This window comes from Colletotrichum higginsianum, chromosome 1, assembly GCF_001672515.1.
Source record: "Colletotrichum higginsianum IMI 349063 chromosome 1, whole genome shotgun sequence".
In the NCBI taxonomy this organism is placed as follows: domain Eukaryota; kingdom Fungi; phylum Ascomycota; class Sordariomycetes; order Glomerellales; family Glomerellaceae; genus Colletotrichum; species Colletotrichum higginsianum.
The window spans coordinates 2954963-2974897 of record NC_030954.1 but is presented as its reverse complement, the minus strand read 5'-3'; the positions used below and the strand labels follow the sequence as shown (position 1 = coordinate 2974897).

Genomic DNA, 19935 nt, shown 5'->3' with positions numbered 1-19935 from the left:
CACGACCCGGATGGTGACGACGGATTGCCTCCTGGCATCGGGTCAGTAGAATAGGAAGATAAGATGGATGGGGGAAAAAAGAAAAGAAGGATAGAGAAGCCCAGCCTGGATAGTCAGTCGTTTGGCTGTGTCACTGGTACACTGCAGCTCCGGCGTGTGTGTATGTGTGTGTATGTGTGTGTGTGTGTATGTGTGTGTGTGTGTGTGTGTGTGTGTGTGTGTGTGAGCCTTGAAAATGACAAAGGATGAGAAGGGGGTGTAAGTACCTTGCTGGCGTATGGCGTATGTCTGCATATCGCCGCGGCGCATGGCGATGCATGGCGATGCATGGCGATGCATGGCAGAGCATGATGAAGCGCGTTTGCTGAAAGGTGGCGTTTCGAGCTCACTCACTCACTCACTCACTCACTCATTCACTCACTCATTCACTTACACACCCTCTGACTGTCCCCGTCTCCGGCCTCTCTCGCGCGCCTTACTAGCTGAGCGAGCAGTCGCACTCGGCGGTTCACTGCGACCTCGGTCAACTCCTCTATGCGTTTTTTGTGTCTGCGACGACGTACAGCAGCAGCGGCAGCAGCAGCAGCAGCCTCAGCCGCGGATTTCAGCACAACAGCAGCATGCACAGCATACTTTGGCTTTGGCTTGGCTCCCCACCTTGGCCCAGGGCCCAGAAGCGGAAGGGATATCAATAGCGCAACCGGGGATCGCATCCAGTGTCCTCTTCTTGTAGGCCTACAAATTAAAGGTACACCGGTACACGCCGCCCCCGCCCCTTCCGAATGTCACCCTTATCTCTCGAAATACCCCGTATCCATCTACTAAGTATTGACTCACCAAACACCCATGTGCCTATCCATGTTCGTGCATGACAGAGGTGCGACCCGATATGTAGAATGCGTTTTATGGACGAGGAACTCTGCAATTCGGATGAGGGGCGGATGATGATAACGTGAAATGGACACAGGCCGGGAGGAGGGGGGGTGGGAGGTGTGGTAGATGGGAATTCACGGTCGATAGGCATCGCGGCGTATCTCGACCGGCGGGGGAGGATCGCCGGCATGATACGAGGGGTCCCAGGGGGACGAGACGCCGGCTCCCCCTTGGTGGTGTATGTGCGAGTATGCATCGTCGAGGGCCAAAGAATGGTTCCGCCGAGAGCGTGAGAGGGAAGAGAGGGCGGACAGGCGAGGCTGCACGCACGTCGTCGCAGAGGGCGCGGGGATCCGCCGCGGCCGGCGACGGGAGTCCAATGTAGACGGGTGGGTATCATGGCGTGTGTACAGATGGGTCGGTGTATATTGCATACATAGACCTCATGGATGTTCGACAAGGCGATGTATGTTTCGGGGGGTTGACGAGATGGCGCGTCGTGGTGTCCATCGCCTCTCCTCTTCCCCCCCTCCCTTTTGCTTACTTACATGCGTGGCGGCGGCATGGCATCAAACCGCTGAGCGATCAATTGGCCGACGAGACAGGCCTACCAAGTAAACTTGACCGGGAGGACAGGGATGGGGAAAAGGGGAGATCTGCGGGTTCCAGATTGTCGTGAATCTTGGCAAGAGACACAACCACATCCACGTCCACATCCACACGCACACACGCGCACACAACGCGCACAATACCGGTTTGACAGCTGCGGTGATGTGGATAGGGATGGAGGCATGGGTCTCTAGGGGGAGGCAGGCGGCGGACCACAGATGTGAACATGGGAGCATTTCGGGTCCATGGGGCTGGTCCTACGTTCTAGGCTCTCTGTCTCTCCCTCTCTCTGGTCTACTTGTCTGCTTGGCAATGCCCCGCTTCGGAGGAGGAGGTCGAGTCCGTCATCATCTTCATGTCATGGTGCGGCGACGCGGGCGCCTCTGGAGGGCGGGGCACAAAACATACACACACAAACATACGTTCCAAGGGGATTGTGTCCGGGGCTTGAAGAACGTGGGGTGTGGTCAGGACGGGGGACGCACACCGACGTTCGGCTGGGCGCCGCGGCAGCGCGGGATGGGTCGCACGACGTCAGAGGAGAATTAGACATGTAGTGAGGCTCGGTCTAGGACATCGGCGTGTCGGCCCCTGGGCTGGGATTGGGCGGCCGGCCAGACGGGCGGTGTCACATGTTGGGTGATGGTGGCTGCCTTGGGTTTGCCAGCGTTCAACACCACCACCACCGCTGCCACAGAATCCACCAGGTGGGCAGGGGGGAGAGAATACATATTACAAAAAGAGGTGGTAGCCGCATATGCAGATGGAAAGGGTAAGTGGTAATGTTTGCATATATGTCCGAACAGGCGTATGCAATGCAGCCATTGGGGCATCATTTGGTTCATGGCTTGAACCGCCGAGACGAAACCAGGGGGGGGGCATCTGCTCCGCTCGCCCCTCCTGCTCCTGCTCCTCCTCTTCTTCTTCTTCTTCTGCATGTCATTGTTGTCGTTGTTATTATTGTTGTTTCTTTTCTCTTCTTGGTGCAGCTGCTGTTGTCTCCACCTTATGACCAAACGCAACCAGATGCCCGTCATGGGTTCGTCAGGATGCCTTGCGTTATCTCGGTTCGAAACCAGCCCCTCCTTCTTGCACCACCACCGGTCAGGCAATCTCCTCGCCTGCCCTCGAGGCCGGGGGACCAAGGGGTGAAACCGTCGTACGGACCTTGTCATCCCGTACTACCGGCTGCAAATGCAAATGAAAGCGGCGCGGGGTCTGGAGGGGTCTGGGTGAGCCGGGGGGCCGCGCTCCGGCATGGCGCGAGTAGAATACGGGTTGACGGCCCGCCCTACTAACGGTTTCACAACAATGATTGTGCTACCAACCAGGCATCCATGTGCCTGCTTATGGCTTGACTCGACCAGGCGGTGCTGCAAGGCGGCATCCTCCCAAGACCGAACGAACGGTTGCTCACTCAGCTGCCCTCAGCAAAGGCGACTTCGGGCGGGATGCGGAAGCTGGCGCAGAACATGCGCTTCTTCGGGGCCACGTCCCGCACGTTGTAGATGTCCACCTCTCCGTACTTGTCTGCGTCTCCGACCTTGAACCGGACGCCGATCTCGGCGTGGAGGCGTTCGAGGATGTCGTTCAGCGGCACTTCGTCGTCGCTCTTGAGGGCGAAGCAGTGCACGTGGACCATCGGGAGTTTGGTCGACGTGTGCGGCTCAAAGAGCTTCTCGTGCCCGCGGTAGATGCCTTTGTAGTGGTTGACGAACGTGTAGGCTGAAGCGGGTAGGTTCATGACGAAGTGTGAGATGGTCGGCGGGATCGGGATGCGCTTCGGCTCAGGGACCGGGTTCTGAGGCTTGCTCCTGGACTGCTTGGCCTTGATCACGGCGCCTTCTCCCCGACTTGAGGCGTCGTAGACCTGGTGGACGGCATCTTGGATGAACTTGCGGCCGTCCATGTTGTACGGGCGGACGTATTGTGAGACCTACCGGGTGTGTTAGCATCGCAGGGCAACTTTCGGGCATGTTCCCGCAACTCACCTTGTTCCTCTCAACCGCAGCGGTGAGATACTTGTAGCTCTCCGGGTTCATGTCGTTGGCGAAGACAAACACCCCTTTCTTTCCAGCTGGGACGGCGAACGGTCCGATGCCTGCCATGACGTCGGCAACGACCTCGCCGGGCTTGAACTTGCTGATGAGCCTCGTGTGTTCCGGCTCCAGCTTGCTGTTCCAGTACACCTTGGCGTAGTCGAATTGGAAGACGCAGTCGTTCTCCTTGACCTCGACATTCAGGTCGTCGGGCCCACAGAGAACCTCGTACGCGAACGTCCTGAAGACGGACTCGTTGCCGACATCGTCGATCTTGTTGATCACCGTGCGGATCTTGGGGTTCTTGTCCAGAATGACCTCGGCGATGATCTTCTTGTACGGGAGGTACGGGTCCTTCAGGTTGAGATGCGCTGCGGCGGTCAGTGGATGCACTTCCAGCAATGGCCATGCTGCAACCTACCGACATGACCGGCGGTGTTGAAGCCGACGGGAATCTCCACGTGGAGCTCCTCCGGTAAAATGGATGTCATCACGTCAACTTGGACGACGGTCAGCGCTCTGTCTCTCATCTCCCGGAACGTCTCAGGCCTACTTACGATAGGACCAGTAGTCATAGTCGAGTTCCAAGTCGTAGGGTACAACGTCCAGCTCGCCGGTCTTGACGCCCTCTTGAAAGATGGGGCCCCATGTCGTCGGCGCTGGAAGTCGGTGTTAGTCACAGACCCCAAACCCCGCGTTAGGGGAACGAACGAACACACCATCGGCTTTGATGCCCGGGCGCAGAAGGAGGCACTTCAGGCCAGGGGCCTTGGGATCGTTCCTGCAAGAGTCCAGGCGATCGAGCCTCAGAAGCTCCTTGGACTTCTCCAGCTGCTTGCGATACTTGGAGATGTTGCGTGGGTCCTTGACCGTAGCGGCGGCAAGCTCCAGCTTCTTGGAGAAGAGCGACCGGTCCAGAACGGTGGCAGCGCGCGCAAGAGGCGCCCGCAGGTTAATCATGTCGGATTCTTGGCTCTGCCCGGGCCATCAGAATTATACTCCAGAAGAACGTACGGCCGTCGTACAGGGGTCTTGACTTACCGCCATGTTTGAAGAGTCGGTGATCGGGCACAGTCATGGAGGGGCAAGGCTGAAGGAAAACTCCATTTAGCGTGGCAGGGATCTAGAAGTGGCGCACCCACGAGGCTGCGCCACACGCGTCGTTTGTTGGGCTAGCGCCGTCTGAGAGCTCGAACGCCACAGAGTGATGTCACTGAAGCCACATCGTGTAAACGTCATCGATGATTGGTTGGCGGCTCTCTTGGGGGGCTCTCGAGCTGCAACTCTCATCTTGACACGGATGAGGCTTGTGAGGAACGAAATCATCCTTACCTCTCGTGAACACCCTGTTGCAGAGTTTGAGGGCGGCAGTCCGACAGTTCGACTACTTTAATCACATGGTAGTTAACTAGTCTTCATACGTTGCGATTACTCAACGGTCCCCGGCTCATCCAAGCTTGTCCCACACTAACTCAACACATCAGCTGTTCAAGGCCTCACAGCACACCATGTCTAAAAAGCGAACCCTGGACGCCTTTTTCACGCCATCCGTGAAGAAGTCGCGTCACGACGAGCCGGGCGAGGTCGTACGGCATCCCTCCTGCCCTCCCCCCTTTCGCTCGCGTGTGAGTTAAACTAACCATGAGCCCGCTTACACCAGGTCCGGCGCTCCAACCATGCCAGCTACCCCATCGCCATCTCGGAGCTGCCGTCCAGCATCAGTAAAGAGCTCTCGTCGCTCCCGGCCCGTCCGGGGAGGGACGTCAATGACCAGCCCGACCTAGACCTCGTCTACTTTGAGCCGTACGTCCCCTCGTACCTCGCCAAAGACCTGTTTGAGTTCCTGCGTGCCGAGCTGCCGTTCTACCGGGTCGAGTACGACATTAATAGGGGCGGCTACCAGACCCATATCCGGACGCCGAGGTTTGTCACTCCCAACCCGCGGTCGTTTCGCAAAAAGCTCACGCGGATGCACACAGGTACACCACAGTCTTCGGTCTGGACGAGACGGCCCGGTTCGACGAAGACGGCTCGGTCGTGGACGTCAGGTCCGGCTTCAAGGTGGACGACAGGCGGTACGAGCGGTACCCGCCCCGGCCGATCCCCAAGTGTCTCGACGACCTTCGCCGCTCGACCGAGGCCGCGACGGACTGCCGGTTCAACTTCTGCCTCGTCAACTACTACGCCTCGGGCAACGACAGCATCTCGTTCCACAGCGACGACGAGAAGTTCCTGGGCCCGGACCCGACCATCGCTTCCTTCTCCCTCGGCGCGCGGAGGGATTTCCTCATGAAGCACAAGCCGATTCCCCCGGATGACCAGAACCCGCACGGGCCGCAGCCCAAGCAGCTCAAGTTGCCCCTAGCCAGCGGCGACATGATCCTCATGCGCGGGCGCACGCAGTCCAACTGGTTGCATTCGATACCTAAGCGGACCGGGAAGAACGCGGAAGACGGCGGGCGTATCAACATCACGTTCAGGAAGGCCATGGTGAAGGACGGAACTGAAAATTACTACAACTACAACGTCGGGACCGGGCCTGTCTATCGGTGGGACAAAACGATGCGGGAAATGCGGGTATCTTCCGCCAAAGACCAGCTCGAGGGAAAACCATGAAACTCTCCTAGGGTATACGCGACCTCAACATCATTTTTTTCTTTTTCTTATTTGCCTTTGCGGAACTGCGCACTGGCGTAGTTGTTTAGCGCTCTCAAAAAGACCTGGTAGCCGACGCCCTGGTTGTCCGGCAGGCAGAAGATCTCGGTCAGCCGGATAGGCCAGGGCGGGTAGCCATCCAGATCGACGTAGGGAGCGAAGGAGATGAGCAAGTCGGGCTCAGGCATGATGCCTTCGGACAGCTCCGCATCAATCAGATCAGTGCTGATGTCACGAGGGTGAAGCTTGCCCTTCTGGGACATCTCGGCCAGGGTGCGGGTGAGATCGACCATGGAGTCCCGGCCGTCTTCGGCGGAGATGAAGAGAACCTTGAGGTGACGGGGATCATCGCGCACGAAGTCACCGTGGGCTGGGGATTCGAGAACCTCGTCGGCGTGGGGCATGGCCACGGTAAGGGCCGGCTGGTGTCTGCCGAAATAGGATCGAGACTTCTGAATGATGGACTGCTGGAGGTGAGGAAGGTAGTGCTTGAGGAGGCCTAAGGGCAGATGTTAAGCATGATAACCCAATTGGTTTCCAAGGGAGTGAAGCGTACCTGTTCGCTCGTACACCGTCAAGACGGGAATCTTTGCGCAGACGCACCACACGGCAACCTCGGCCGCCTCGGCAACCAGTCTCTCCAGCTCAGCGCCGTGTCTGCCGCCCGCTTCCCGCTTCAAGATGACACTAAGGTGCTTCGGCTTCCTCTTCAAGGCAACGACGTCTCGCTCAATGTATTCCGGTGTCCGGTGGTGGTAGAACAAGATGGAGGATACGTGGTAGCACACCAGGTGCCATGCCTGTCGTATCCTGATGTACAGGGAGAAGAAGGCGTGCAGGATCATGTAAACGGCGAGATGCAGCTTCGAACGAAGGGCGCGGCGCAGGCCAAACCTGCCCTTGGGGGGGATGTCATCGTCGCGCCACTCGCGTTGCGTGTCTTCGGGCGGACCGTCTGGGAGGTGTTCCTGGAGGGGTAGAGCTGTTAGCTGGTGATGGCCCGGTAGGCAGAAAGGGATACAACGAAGGAAGACCATACCGCGAGCAGTTTTCTCTTCTCTTCCTCCTTGAGGTTTACCACATCGTCGGTCCTCAAGACCTTGCGGTCCCTCGTGTTGGGCATCTCGGTGGGGAGGCTGGTGGGTTGACGACGCGAGCAATAGTGTTTGTGTGTTTGTGAGAAGCTGCAGGTGGGATGCTGGAAATCTGTTGAGCAGAGGGAGAAAAAGTTCGATGGCGACAGCTGACAAGCGGGACAGCTAGCTATGCGCTGGACGAGATATATGAAAGGATGGAAATGGGTCTACGAGGTTACGCGGCGAGAGTTTGCAGTTTGCCGGTTTGTTCTTGGCGGGATGGGATGACGACGTCTTGGGCGAGGAAACCTGTCGAAAGTCGGTCTTGTCGCCCAGAGTCCGGGTCGGCAGCTGCCATATGGGCTTTGGAGTTCCATGAGTGCGACGCGGTAATACGACATTGGTTGGGCTGGTGGATTCCTAGTGGATGCTGCGCCGCTACTTCCAGCAAAGCTGCCCGTGGCTGAGGGCTCAGCTGAGGTGTTCTTTCCCCCAATCTTCCCGGTCGGTGGGGCAGATGAGCGGTACGTACCTGGCCCCTTTGGGAAAAGTCCAGGCACTCCAGCCACTCGCTGGCGGGCGTTTGCGGGGCGGTGGCAGCGGCCGGCACGTCTTCCGGAAGCTCCATACCAAAAAAAAAAAAAAGTTGAGCACACTTTCGGCCCCAGTTGGCAGCTGGCAGCTGGCTCCGGGGGCGCCGCCTGCCCCGGGTCCGTGTTGTCGGCATGTCCGGCCGGTGGTCCCAACACAGGCGAGAGAGCAGTTCAAGTCTCCAAGCCTAGGTAGGTAACACTGAGGAAAAGATGCTCTTACCTGCTACTCAGGCTAGGCCTGTAAGCTCTGCTTCCGGCTTCATTTTTTTTTATATATACATGAACCAACTCTATCCCTTTGTTATTTCTAAGTAGAATAAACTATATTGTTAACCTTGGTACTGCATATACTACAACTCCCAACACAAGCTACTAACTAGATAGCTTTACTATGCTGTTCACAAACCTTATGTGCGTGCTTCTTTAAATCTTATTCTCTGTCAAGTTTTGTCGTGGCGTATCCTGGCTTGTACGTCGCGTCAGGAGGTGGTTGCTGTCAATCTTTACGTCTGATTCTATCTGTGTTATGCCCGCAGAAAAGTTGGCAACAAGTGCAAGCTCCAGCGTTGATTGAAACAGAGAGCGTCTGAAGAACTTAAACGTCCAAGACGGAAGATCATGTAATATTGACCACTACAACTTTCTGGTGTATTAATCCCCGAATGACCCTGGCAGAGGAGAAAAAAGTGTTTGATTCGAGCAATCAGCATATGGTTATCGTCCGCAAACGAGCCGTTTCTTCCTCCACCGCTTGGCCTTCCATCACGCTGTGCATGTAGCACTCGCCCACCAGTCGGTAAACACCGGATCGTCCAGGCACCGTCAACAACTCACCACCCCCATCCCCCTCCTCCCGGACCGGCCTCAGCAAGAACGGCATCCTCCCCTCGCAGAGAACCCAGACCTCGTCCCCCGGTCTCATGCTGCAGGGACCCAGTCCGAAACCGACGGAGCTCGTGATGAACACGTCCCGCTTGCCGCAAGCCAGCCAGTTTCCTCTCCAGCTGTCCCTCAGCATGAGACCTTCGATGCCCGGGTCTTCCTTTTCTTCGGATATCATCATGCCGTTCAAGACCTCCTCGATCTCTTGGTTCAGACGCAGCAGCTTGTCCATCGCCGTGTTCCGATCTGACCCTTCCTGCCGGGCCAGGAGGTCCAGAACATCGGCTGCCATATATCGTCTCCAACGCGCCACCAAAGGCTCGGCAGTGTACCCGCCAAGCTCATCTTCGTCTCCCAAGGTCTCCGTCGACGGAACGGCCGCCATGGCGACCGTGTCCACGCAGAAGCCGCGCAGGTGAAGACGGCGGCCATCGTCCGAAACCAGATTGCTCGTTTCCATCGCGGGGAGGCCGCGGCAGGCATCGAACTCGTCGTGGAAGAGGTTGGAGACCCAGAAATTCAGTCCGTCGGCGGTCTCCGCGATGCCCTTCTCCATCCGCACCCAGTCCAGCACCCAAGACGGCCCTTCCAGCGGCACCTCGCCCGGCGGGCGTCCCATCAAGGGCAGCAGCGACCGGTCGAACCGAATGAGATCCGCAGTCACGCGGCCGTAGAGCTCCTCGTAGCTCACCTCGTAGTCGCTCGACGCCACGCTCTCCAGGGCATGCCCGACCCACGGAAGCAAGGCGTAAACCCTGTCGCGCGGGTCCGTCGCTTGACGCTGGGTGTACCGCCAGAAGAGATCGAGGGCCGGTATCCTGCACTCGGCGTCCCGCGCCTTGGTTTCCTCGTCCAGCGAGAGGAGGGGCACCGCCACGGCGGAGAAGTTCGCCTCCCAGTTGATGGCGTTCAGATGGTCCTCCCAGCCCTCGGACACGCCCCGCAGGATCCTTCTGCCGGCTTTCAGAACGGAAGCCCACGGGATCGACAGCGGACCCCAGAGAACGGTCGCCGCGCCGGGAGCGACGCATTCTTGGAGCGTCCACACCCGCGACCACCACGGGCACTCCATCAAGGCGCGCAGCGTCCGGCCGACCGACAGGCGCGACTCGGGAGCTGCGAGGGTTTCTGGCCAAGGGTCTTCAGGGCCGGCCGTGATCAGGAGGCTGATGAAGTCGAAAGCGACCCGGGCGGTGTCAACAGTGAGTCCCTCGCGGTCCGTGTCGATTTCGCCCATCCAGATGAAGCAGCTGGTGCACCTGCTGTAGATCTCGAACATCATGTTGACCTGCAGGCGTTTCTCTTCATTGTCCTCCTGGTTGATGCAGAGTGCGTCGGCCCACAGGTTGATGGTGTCCCGGGAGGATCTGATGCGGCACAAAGCCGAGAAGAGGGACGTCGTCACGGTGAACGCCTCCGCGCCCACAACGATATCCGTGGTGTTCAGGGCATCGCCCCAGACGTATGAGACGCAGTGGTAAGATGGCCCGTCGTCGAGGTTGGCTATACTGAAAGCACCCCGAATAGTGCTGCCAGGATCTCCGGGCTGGAGAGCAAAGAGGCGGATCTGCCGCTTCGGGTCTTGCAGGTGTGGGCGAGCGCAGTCTCCGTCGTATCCTGAATGAAGCATGGCCCGGGTCAGCAGTGTAACTCTTGGTCGCTCAAGTGTACTTACCCAAGTTCTGAACAGCCGTCTGCAGCTCTGCCATGGAGGCTTGGTTCCCATCCATCGCATCCGCTACGTGGTCCGGTCTACGAGGTTCAGCGGCTGACGGTGTTGCTGGAGGGGGAAATGCGGGGGCTTATGTCCAGTATTGCGGTCTTGATGATTTTAAACCGAACCTATCCTCGGAGGGCTTACCACCGTCCTCATTGGGCGATCCCCACTTGGCGTATGTTAATACGACGCCGTAGCCCTGGGCCAGGACTTGGCGGCGCATGCTCCGGGCCATCTGGTCGGAGACGGGTCCGGAGTGGAGTCCCGAGTGTCGAAGTTGCGGGGCCGGTGTTGGTGCCAAAATCCCAATATTAGAGATATCCCATGATTACATCCCCATCTTGGTCGAGTTCCCAGCTGATTCGAGATTCGGCTTCTATTGAGTCGAAACCCCCAATCGCGTCCGTCATGATCGCATCTCCGTCTTCGTCCAGCATCCAACGATTCCGAGACTCGTCTTTCACCACGTCACGGAAACCAACCACATTGGCCACAGCAACCACGTCCGTCATGATGGCATCTCCATCTTCGTCAAGTTCCCAGCGATTTCGAGACTCGGCTCCCAACGCGTCAAAGAAGCCAACCGTGTTGAACGTATCGGCCGCGTCCGCCATAATCGCATCTCCATCCTCATCAGCCTCCCAAGGAACGACTGCTCTGGGTTTCGTCTTTCCTGGGTACTGGATGGGTCCGCTTGGTATCCTATTTTCTGGCGCAAACCAGGGGTTTCCCAGGCTGTTTCTCGACCTGAACATGAAGCTGTCTGGTAATTTTTCGGTTGGTAAATAAAGTGGTGTCCTATGCAAAAGGCGAATATTGACTCGAAAAATGTGTAGATGTGTTGTGGAATTTTTGCTTTATGGTAAAGGGTGAAAATCGACGTGTGAAGCATAGGCGTGGGTTGAAGTTGTGCTTTATTGTGAAGAGGAAGAGTTGGGCTATGAACTTTCAATGGGTAGGCCGAGATAGTACTTTATTGTGAAGAACGGAACGTCCTCTGTCTTGTTGTGAAAGTGCGGCAGCATTAGGAAGCAGAGTTTTGCCTTCACCTAAGACACTGTATCACGACACTCATTGCTGACAGCAGGTGAGGACATTGGATGATGTGCATCACATAGAAGTGAATTATCAAATCATGTGCTTTTTTTTTTCTTAGTCCCAAGTCTCCTTCTGCTGGAAAGAAAAAGAAAAGAACACTGTAATAAACTTGCAGAATGGGCAATTTCTGTGCCAGCAGAGTCATTTAAACCCTATACAAACCTGTCTTATCCTTCCCAGCGAAGCTTGTTGGAGCTGTAACCATTTTGAATGACCACACTCAGAAGTCCGAGAGTGTTGTGCCAATCTTGTGCTTTCCCGCCAGCTCCAAAATAACCTTGCCCAAGGAGAGGTCCATGATGCCAATCCCAACGCTCTTGTAGACAATCAACCCGTTCCCCAGCCAGTCGCGCAGCAACTCCGCCTCCGTTTCATCCGCCTCGCGGAGGCTGTGGGTAAACTCCCCGACCTCTGTGATCTTCCCGGCGGGGATCTCGGCGTCCACCAGCTCCCCAGCCTCCAGGAAGCAGGCCTCGCGGCTGTCCACGAAGACGACGCCGTCCTTGCTGCCCCCGCGGGCCGAGGTGAAGGATCCGAGGGGCGTGTCGACGACGGCGCGGAGGAAGTCCGGGTCGAGCTCCTTCATGTTGAGCTTGTACGACCCGATGGCCGAGATGTACCGGGTCTTGGCGGAAGCGCGCTCGGAGGTCAGCCACTCGGCGGGGAACAGGCGTTGCGTGGACGGCGTCGTGCAGAAGATGACGTCGCTCCCCTCGACGGCGGAGCGGAGGCGGTCGTCGCCCGGCGCGCTGTCGGGGGTCGCCTCGATGATGGTGAACGAGACGGTGTCGGTGGCCCCCACCCCGCTGGCCTTGCCCATGGCCCCGAGCCGCTCGATGAGCTTGGACGCGCGCGCCCGCGAGCGGTTGACGACGGTGATGCTACGGATGTCGCCCCCGCGGAGGACGAGGGCAAGCCTGAGGTGCCACAGGGCCTGCTTCCCCGCGCCGAAGACGACGACATTCTCGGTCCGCTTCCGGTAGCGGTACAGCAGGATGGAGCCGAGCGAGGTGCGGAAAGCCGTGAGCTCCTCGGCGTTGATGATGCCGACGGCCCTGCCGGTGCCGTCGCAGACGGTGAGGACGCAGCGGAGATCGGTGGACGCGGAAGACGGGGGCGGGAGGCCGACGATCTTGACGGACATGCCGTCCTCCATGGTGGCGGGCATGAAGAGGCCGGTCTGGCCGTTGGGGCGGACGACGGCGGCGCGGTGGGGCTGATACTGCGCCTCCTGGCCGACCGAGTACGACAGGAACGCGTCGGTGAGGACGTCGGACATGAGCGCGACGTCGTCCGGGCCGAAGCCCTGGAAGAGCTGCTTCACGTTTGCGTCCGACAAGACGGTGAAAGCCATGGTGAGGAGGAGTGGATGGGTTTGGGAGGCGAGTAGTTGGGTTTCCTTTCCTAGCTTTGCAAAAATATTGGATGGTCGCTAACCGACGTAGACAGAGAGGTTGACGATGATTGAGCGACCGACGTTGCTGAAGTCGTACGATGTGTGGTATACATGTGCGGTAGTAAGCCGGATGCCCCTCCGAGGGGTTCGTAGTGTGGGGATCCCGACCGGGCCCCTGTCCCCGAGGCCCGATCTCGGAAACGCTCGGGATGGCCTGCCGGTTTGGCTGGGCAGAGCTGCGAATGCCAAAAAACCCCCAAAAGAAAAAACCGGCGGACAGCGGCGCTTCAGATACGGGAATCATTGATAGGTTGCGCGCCTCCATCGCTTGTGGGAAATCAAAACCGCTCGTCTTGGCCACGCACACGGAAAACGACCACAATCCACTGCTTCAGTCAGTGGGAATGCGTGCAGGACTCCGTGTAAGCCGTAAGTCCAACCCCCCCGTTGTCCGTTTGTAGGAGAAAGAGACTACCGAGTTTGTTGGAACTACGGCGTATAACGAAGAAGCACAATGCCATCAGAATCCTCTTTTCACTCTGCAATCGACCGAAACGAATCACTTGCATATGTTAGTCAACGCGGTGGGTATCATCGGTGCCGTTCCCGCACCGGCGATCATCACTCCCGGGGGTCGCCCTCATCATCATGGCTCATTCCGTCGACTCCGACTGAAACGTCATGCGGCGGTGGGCGAGGTTGATTTCGAACGGCAGGCTCTCGCCCAGCCTGTTGTCTCGTCGTCTCCTGCGCGGTACTCCTCGTCGACAACTGCTCGGGGTTGTGCGCGGCCTCTCGATGGCGCGTGCGGGTTATGCCGGTACGACGTCGCACACAACGATGACAACACAAGTCCGCGGACCCCCAGATGAGAAAAGGCGACAAAGGCTCGGCAGATGCAACGAGCTACCGAGCGAAATGCCACAGCCTATATGCACGTCCAGCCTGCCGGCAACCTCCCCCTCCCCCCATCCAACTCCATCACAGAACGAGAGAGGGCGACCGAGGAAATCATCCCTAATAATTCCGCCTAAAATAAGTCCGCCTCTGTCTCGAATCGACTTTGGCCGACACCACAGGGATGATTTGTGTAGCTCCGCCGGTTCTTAGTCCGGGGGAGTTGAGCGGGGGAGAGAGGTCAGCACGGCCAGGTTCGTCGGATCTGTGGACTGTCGACAATCGTCCCCCGTCCGAGGAGCGTCGGAGCATGTCTGGAAAGACATCGACCGTCGGTCGGTGCCCGTCTGCCGGCGGCACAGCGGAGGGCGGCGGAGTTTGAGGGTCACACCAGATCACCTCACCAGAAGAATAAAAATAAAAATAAGAATAAAAACTCGTGGGGGAATCGTGAGGTCTTCGGCAGGATTCTCGCACCTAGCTAGGCCTTACGCCACCTCCCTCCCCCCCCAGGCAAAAAAATCTCCGCAACCTGGGCCTGCCACCCTGCTCCGCCGTTGCGGACTTGAGATGGGTCGAAACCTCAAGGGCTGCGAACACCGCCCGAGAAGTAGAGGGGGATCTGGCTGGCTATCCTACGTCCACTCGGGGTCCGGGGACATACCACAGGCCCGCCTTGCTGCCCGTCCGTCCTCTGGTTGAGACATGATTGCATCTTGGAAACGCTGCGGTGCAACGTCCACCGGTCAAGCACGGTACATCGTGCGGCCCCCCTCATCGCTGTCATCTACCTCACACCCACGTTGAGACCCATAGTTCGCAGGGTATTGGGTTTCGTGGGTTTACGAGTCTCGGCGCCGAACTGCCCTCTCAGGCAAGTGAACCTGGGGGGGTATCATGCATTTGGTCCCTCCCCGGCTGCGCGATGCACGATGCGGGAGAAAACTCAAAAGTATACACCCGCCCGTGCCTCACCCGACCCGCCCCTCCCTGTCGGGACTTGGACGACATTCAGGTTTTTACACGAGAGCGAACAGCCCTCTTTGGTCCAAGCCTCATAGCAGGGTCCATCGGGCAAAGGGGGGGGAGGGTTTGGTTTTCCTTTCGTCTTTAAGGCACGAGGAAAGGGTTCTCCTGGCTAACCGGACCAAGTCGATTACGTCCATGGACCGAGGAGGGCCATGACGCGCGGCGGGCCGTCCTCGTTAGCTGGTTTTCTGGAGAAACAGGAGACCCGTAGCTACTGGATCTGCAGAGGGGAGGGACTGGCAAAGGGTCATAACCAGGTGCGGACTTTATGCATGCCGGCCTTTGTTGAATCCCGTCTGCGCAGGGTCTGGGATCTTCTCGCTGCCTGAGCCGCCTTACTCGACTCGTACCAATAGGTCGTGAGGCAATGGTAAGAAAGTGTGACGTTGTAACTTGTAAGGAGGGGGGGAGGGATGGAGGCCGTGGCTGTTCTATGTTGAATCTTATAATCGAGATCAGCGACCATGTCGGGTTTCCTGCGGCGTATAAAGAGATCCTCAGAAGCCCCCTCAGACTAAGGATATTCAAGTCTATCCCTGTCCCATCGCCTTCTTCTCCCCTATATCACTCCAGGAACCCTTTGTAAGAGAAGACCACCCGGCTTCCACCTATCATCACTCGACATCGTCCTAGCTCCTATAAATACCCCCGCGCCAAAAGTCAACATATCCACGACACTACGAAAATGGAGATCCAAGTAGGGGGTTCAAGCCTCCCGGGCTTCATCCTGTGGCCACTGGCGACGATATCACTAGTAAGACCTCTCTGGATCACCTTCTCCCATACATACAAGGCCCTTTGACATGTATTACGCACATACGCACATACACACACACACACACACACACACACACATACATCCAATACCACCCATTTCACCAACTAACTAACACCTCCCCTTCCAGGCCATCGCCGGCCTTCTCCTCGTGATCCTCTACAACCTCACCCTCCACCCCCTCCGCGGCTACCCGGGCCCCAAGCTCTGGGCCGCGACCCGCATCCCCTACGCCCTCATGGTCGTCCGCGGCGACCCGCACAAGACGATCCTCGCCCTCCACCAGCGCTACGACGCCGAAATCATCCGCATCTCCCCCAACGAGCTCTCCTTCCAGCACCCGGACTCCTGGAAGGAGATCATGGGCCACCGCAAGGGCGCCGGCTCCCTCGAGAACGAGAGGGACCCGAGCGTCATCGACGAGCGCGGCGTCGACATCATCTCGGCCAACCGCGAGAACCACTCGCGCTACCGCCGCATCCTCTCCCACGGCTTCTCCGCCAAGAGCATGCAGGACCAGCAGCCCATCATCCGCGGCTACATCGACCTCTTCGTCGAGCGCCTCCACGCCCTCGCCGCCAAGGGAAAGGCCCCCGTCGACATGGTGGCCTGGTACAACTACACCACCTTTGACATCATTGGCGACCTCGCCTTCGGCGAGTCCTTTGGCTGCCTCGACAACTCGGACTACCACCCCTGGGTGCGCGTCATCTTCGAGAACATCAAGATGATCTGCATGTTCAACCTCGCCCGCAGCTTCAGCTTCCTCGCGCCGCTGCTCAAGAGCTTCGTGCCCAAAGACCTTGTCAAGAAGGGCATGTCCCACAAGGCGCTCGTCCACGAAAAGGTCGAACGCAGGATGCAGCTCGGCACGCCGCGCCCCGACTTTGCCGAGTCCATGATAAAGAAGGGAACCGAAGTAAGTGTGGTCTCTCCCCCCCCCCCTTCCGACGGGGGTTTTTTCTTTTCTTTCAAAAAATGCATTCCCGACATCATCACGGATATCAGAGACCCAGGCTGACCCCTTTTTCTTTTGTCCCAACCACAGCCCCTAAACCGCGAGGAGATGGACGAAAACGCCGGCGTCCTCATCATCGCCGGCTCCGAAACGACGGCCACGGCGCTCTCGGGCGCGACCTACCTCCTGACGACCAACCCGGACAAGCTGGCCAAGCTCGTCGCCGAGGTCCGCGGTAGCTTCGCGAGCGAGGACGAGATCGACATCCTCGGCACCGCCAAGCTCGAGTACCTCCACGCCGTCCTCGAGGAGTCCATGCGGATGTACCCGCCCGTCCCGACCGCCCTGCCGCGGAGAACGCCGCCGGGCGGACAGGAGATTCTCGGCCGATGGATCCCCGGCAACGTGAGTCCCACCCTAACCCCCCCCCCCCCCCCAAATCGTCCCTTTGTGATGCCGTTCTCTCCGTGATATCCTCTCGCTGTGAAGATGATCCCACACACACACCGCTGACGCACAAACAACTACAGACCACCATGGGCATCCCCCAATGGGCCACCTACCACAACGAGAAGCACTTCTCCAGGCCCTTCGAGTTCCACCCGGAGCGCTGGCTCGGCAGCGACCCGGCCTTCGCCGCGGACCGCCTCGACGCCCTCAAGCCCTTCCATATGGGGCCCCGCAACTGCCTCGGCATGAACCTCGCCTACGCCGAGATGCGCATGATGCTGGCCCGCGTCATCTGGAACTTCGATCTTGAGCTGGCGGCCGAGAGCCGCGACTGGATCGACCAAGAGTGCTACATCCTCTGGAGCAAGCCGCCGCTCATGGTCCACCTGACGCCGAGGAAGTCGGGGTGAGAGATGTGGAGGATGCTTGACGGTTTCGTTCTTGGGTTTGGTTTGGTTGGTTGGTTGGTTGGTTTGGATAGAGGACACCTCCTGATATACGTCTTCTCCTTTTTTTTCTTCATCTTTGCATGGCACAATGGTTACAAAGCATTTAGTCGGGCGTCGAACTCATAGGTCACGTCTCATTGTTTTCAGCACAATTGCAGCATCGACCCTCGTTATCCATGCCGGGCATTTTCAAAATGATCTGTATTCGGGCGTAACTTACTTCCTCTAACCCCTACTCCCCCCATCTATCGCTGTCTCCTGTCTATAGTCTCGAATCGTCCAAGTCTATCAACCTTCTCAGAGCTTCGAAGCGTTCTTCCGGCCATGCAGTCATTGCTTCCGCCGCGGCGCCCGGTGGTACTGATTAGCCCACTTGATCTTCACCCCGATCTCGTCCGCAATCTTGTACACAAAGTTCGGCTCCCGCAGGAACTGCCTCCCCACAAACACCGCGTCCGCGTGCGTCACCTGCCCGTGCTCCTCGTCCACCTCCAGCGTCGCGTTCTGCCCGTTCACCTCCCCGTTCACCTCCCTGTTCGCCTTCTTCGCCTGGACGATGCTTCGCGCCATCTCGCCGCTGCTGATCATGCCCACAGCGCCGATGAGCAGCTTCTTGCCCTCGGCCTCCAGCGCCTCGCGGATTCGGCCCGCGAGGCTGACCTGGTAGTACGGCGAGATGTCGATCTTGGCCGCCTCGTTGTTGCCGCCCGACGAAACGTCCAACAGGTCCACGCCGAGTCCGGGCAGGAGCTTGGCGAGCTTGATCGAGTCCTCGATCGTCCAGGAGGGATTGCCGGCGTACTCCATCCACTCCGTTGCCGAGATGCGGACGAAGAGCGGCGCGCCGGACGGGATGACGTCGCGCACGGCCTTGATCGTCTCCAAGAGGAAGCGCGTGCGGTTCTCGAAGCTGCCGCCGTACTGATCCGTACGTTTCTGCGACGTGTGTTAGCTGCTGCCCCACGACAAGGGAGAGAAGAGGGGCGTACGTTGCTCAAGGGGGAGAGGAATTCGCTGAACAGATACCCGTGGGCGGCGTGGATCTCAATCACGTCGATGCCGGCCTCGATCGCCCTCTTGGCCGCGTCGGCGAAGCTCTTCACAAGTCCCTGGATTTCCTCCACGGTCAGCTCCCGCGGCGTGGCCCAGTCCTTGGTGTACGGGATGGAGCTCGGCGCAACGCAGTCGTCCGGCCACCCGCCCTCGCTCTCGCGCGCGAGCGACTTGCCATGCACCTCCGTGATCCACGGCGCCAACAAGCTCCCCTTCCGCCCCGCGTGCGCGAGCTGGATGCCCACGGCCTGGTTCTGCGAGTGGATGAAGTCCGCGACCCGCTTCAGCGGCGCGATCTGGGAGTCCTTCCACAGCCCGACGTCCTCGGGCGAGATGCGGCCCCGCGGCTCGACGGCCGTGGCCTCGATGACGGTCAGCGCGGCGCCGTGCAGCGCGAACTGGCCCAGGTGCACGACATGGTAGTCGGCCACGTGCCCGTCCTCGGCCGAGTACTGGCACATGGGCGAGACCCAGATGCGGTTGTTGAGGGTGACGTCGCGGATGCGGAGTGGTTGGAAGAGCGTCGGCGCGGGGGAGGGGTCGATGGGGGTGCCGGCGGGGGGCTCTTGAGCCGGGGTGTAAAACGGCACGCCTGGGGCGGCCTTGTTGGCGGTGCCGGTCATCGTTCCGGGAGAGACTTGAACAAGACGAGACGCTGGAACAAGGTCTGTGTGTCTGTTGCGTGCCGGGGTGTTGTACTATGGAGTGAAGCGTTGATGGAGTATCACCAGGCAAGGGAGACGTTGTAGACCACGGTTTCGTGTTGACAACGTTGACAGAAGGGCTCAGGGGGAGGGGGGAGAGGGGTTTTATCCTGCAAGGCTAACAGAAGACGAACCTCGGAATCCGTATTCCGTTTTCAAGAGCATGTTCCACTCTGCAAGCCATTCATGGAGTCGTGAAACGGTCGGATTAATCAGCTCGGCCTAAAGTGTGTCCATTGCACTTTCCAAGCAATGAAATACCGCGCCCCTACTAGCACGTCTGGAAGCACCTTCCTTCGATGAAGCCATCCTGTTTCTGCTGCAGCTTTGTTAGCAGGAGACTGTCATCGATTGGCGAACCGACGTGCGGCATCTTGAGCCGGAGTGGGTCCCCCGCGGGTGGCGTCATTCCGAATTGTTCCCTCTGGCGCCGATTCGGCACCCGGCCACTTCCTTCCCTTACCCCTTATACCGTGTTGTATTTAGTCAGCGTTAGGCCTGGCACGTAGCCGTATCTTCTACCATGCTTTTCATATCGTGTACCCGATAATACCTGACTTGACCACATGTTTTAAAGAGTCTGGGGTTTCTTGTCACCCGCAGAGGGATCGCTTTAGCTGCGCGTCTTGATGATGGGCGTCCTGGCGTGAAACAGATATGCCCTTGACCCCTGATCCTCCTC

The 19935-nt window shown here is 58.6% G+C and overlaps 8 protein-coding genes across 8 annotated transcripts; 3 read left to right on the top strand and 5 right to left on the bottom strand.

Annotated features, from left to right (window-relative positions):
- Positions 1-2899: 2899 nt before the first annotated feature.
- Positions 2900-4568, bottom strand: CH63R_00915 (tRNA (guanine(37)-N1)-methyltransferase; the record flags this gene model as incomplete). The annotated part of the gene is made up of 5 exons (XM_018295890.1): positions 2900-3418; positions 3474-3892; positions 3943-4180; positions 4233-4496; positions 4563-4568. 5 exons carry the CDS (start codon positions 4566-4568, stop codon positions 2900-2902), a joined length of 1446 nt encoding a protein of 481 aa, XP_018164252.1.
- A 461-nt stretch (positions 4569-5029) lies between these two features.
- Positions 5030-6137, top strand: CH63R_00914 (2OG-Fe(II) oxygenase; the record flags this gene model as incomplete). Its single annotated transcript, XM_018295889.1, has 3 exons — positions 5030-5107; positions 5182-5444; positions 5501-6137. The coding sequence occupies 3 exons, from the start codon at positions 5030-5032 to the stop codon at positions 6135-6137; spliced, it is 978 nt and encodes a 325-aa protein (XP_018164251.1).
- A 47-nt stretch (positions 6138-6184) lies between these two features.
- On the bottom strand, positions 6185-7299 carry CH63R_00913 (Di-trans,poly-cis-decaprenylcistransferase; the record flags this gene model as incomplete). The annotated part of the gene is made up of 3 exons (XM_018295888.1): positions 6185-6675; positions 6733-7144; positions 7216-7299. The coding sequence occupies 3 exons, from the start codon at positions 7297-7299 to the stop codon at positions 6185-6187; spliced, it is 987 nt and encodes a 328-aa protein (XP_018164250.1).
- A 1249-nt stretch (positions 7300-8548) lies between these two features.
- CH63R_00912 (Heterokaryon incompatibility protein) lies at positions 8549-10679 on the bottom strand (the record flags this gene model as incomplete). The annotated part of the gene is made up of 3 exons (XM_018295887.1): positions 8549-10344; positions 10403-10507; positions 10589-10679. 3 exons carry the CDS (start codon positions 10677-10679, stop codon positions 8549-8551), a joined length of 1992 nt encoding a protein of 663 aa, XP_018164249.1.
- Positions 10680-10957: 278 nt separating this feature from the next.
- Positions 10958-11426, top strand: CH63R_00911 (uncharacterized protein; the record flags this gene model as incomplete). The annotated part of the gene is made up of 2 exons (XM_018295886.1): positions 10958-11225; positions 11281-11426. The coding sequence occupies 2 exons, from the start codon at positions 10958-10960 to the stop codon at positions 11424-11426; spliced, it is 414 nt and encodes a 137-aa protein (XP_018164248.1).
- Positions 11427-11762: 336 nt separating this feature from the next.
- CH63R_00910 (shikimate/quinate 5-dehydrogenase) lies at positions 11763-12896 on the bottom strand (the record flags this gene model as incomplete). The annotated part of the gene is made up of 1 exon (XM_018295885.1): positions 11763-12896. The coding sequence occupies one exon, from the start codon at positions 12894-12896 to the stop codon at positions 11763-11765; it is 1134 nt and encodes a 377-aa protein (XP_018164247.1).
- A 2653-nt stretch (positions 12897-15549) lies between these two features.
- CH63R_00909 (Cytochrome P450) lies at positions 15550-17457 on the top strand (the record flags this gene model as incomplete). Its single annotated transcript, XM_018295884.1, has 4 exons — positions 15550-15618; positions 15770-16558; positions 16688-17002; positions 17128-17457. 4 exons carry the CDS (start codon positions 15550-15552, stop codon positions 17455-17457), a joined length of 1503 nt encoding a protein of 500 aa, XP_018164246.1.
- A 369-nt stretch (positions 17458-17826) lies between these two features.
- CH63R_00908 (NADH:flavin oxidoreductase/NADH oxidase) lies at positions 17827-19172 on the bottom strand (the record flags this gene model as incomplete). The annotated part of the gene is made up of 2 exons (XM_018295883.1): positions 17827-18432; positions 18486-19172. The coding sequence occupies 2 exons, from the start codon at positions 19170-19172 to the stop codon at positions 17827-17829; spliced, it is 1293 nt and encodes a 430-aa protein (XP_018164245.1).
- Between the last annotated feature and the right edge of the window lie 763 nt (positions 19173-19935).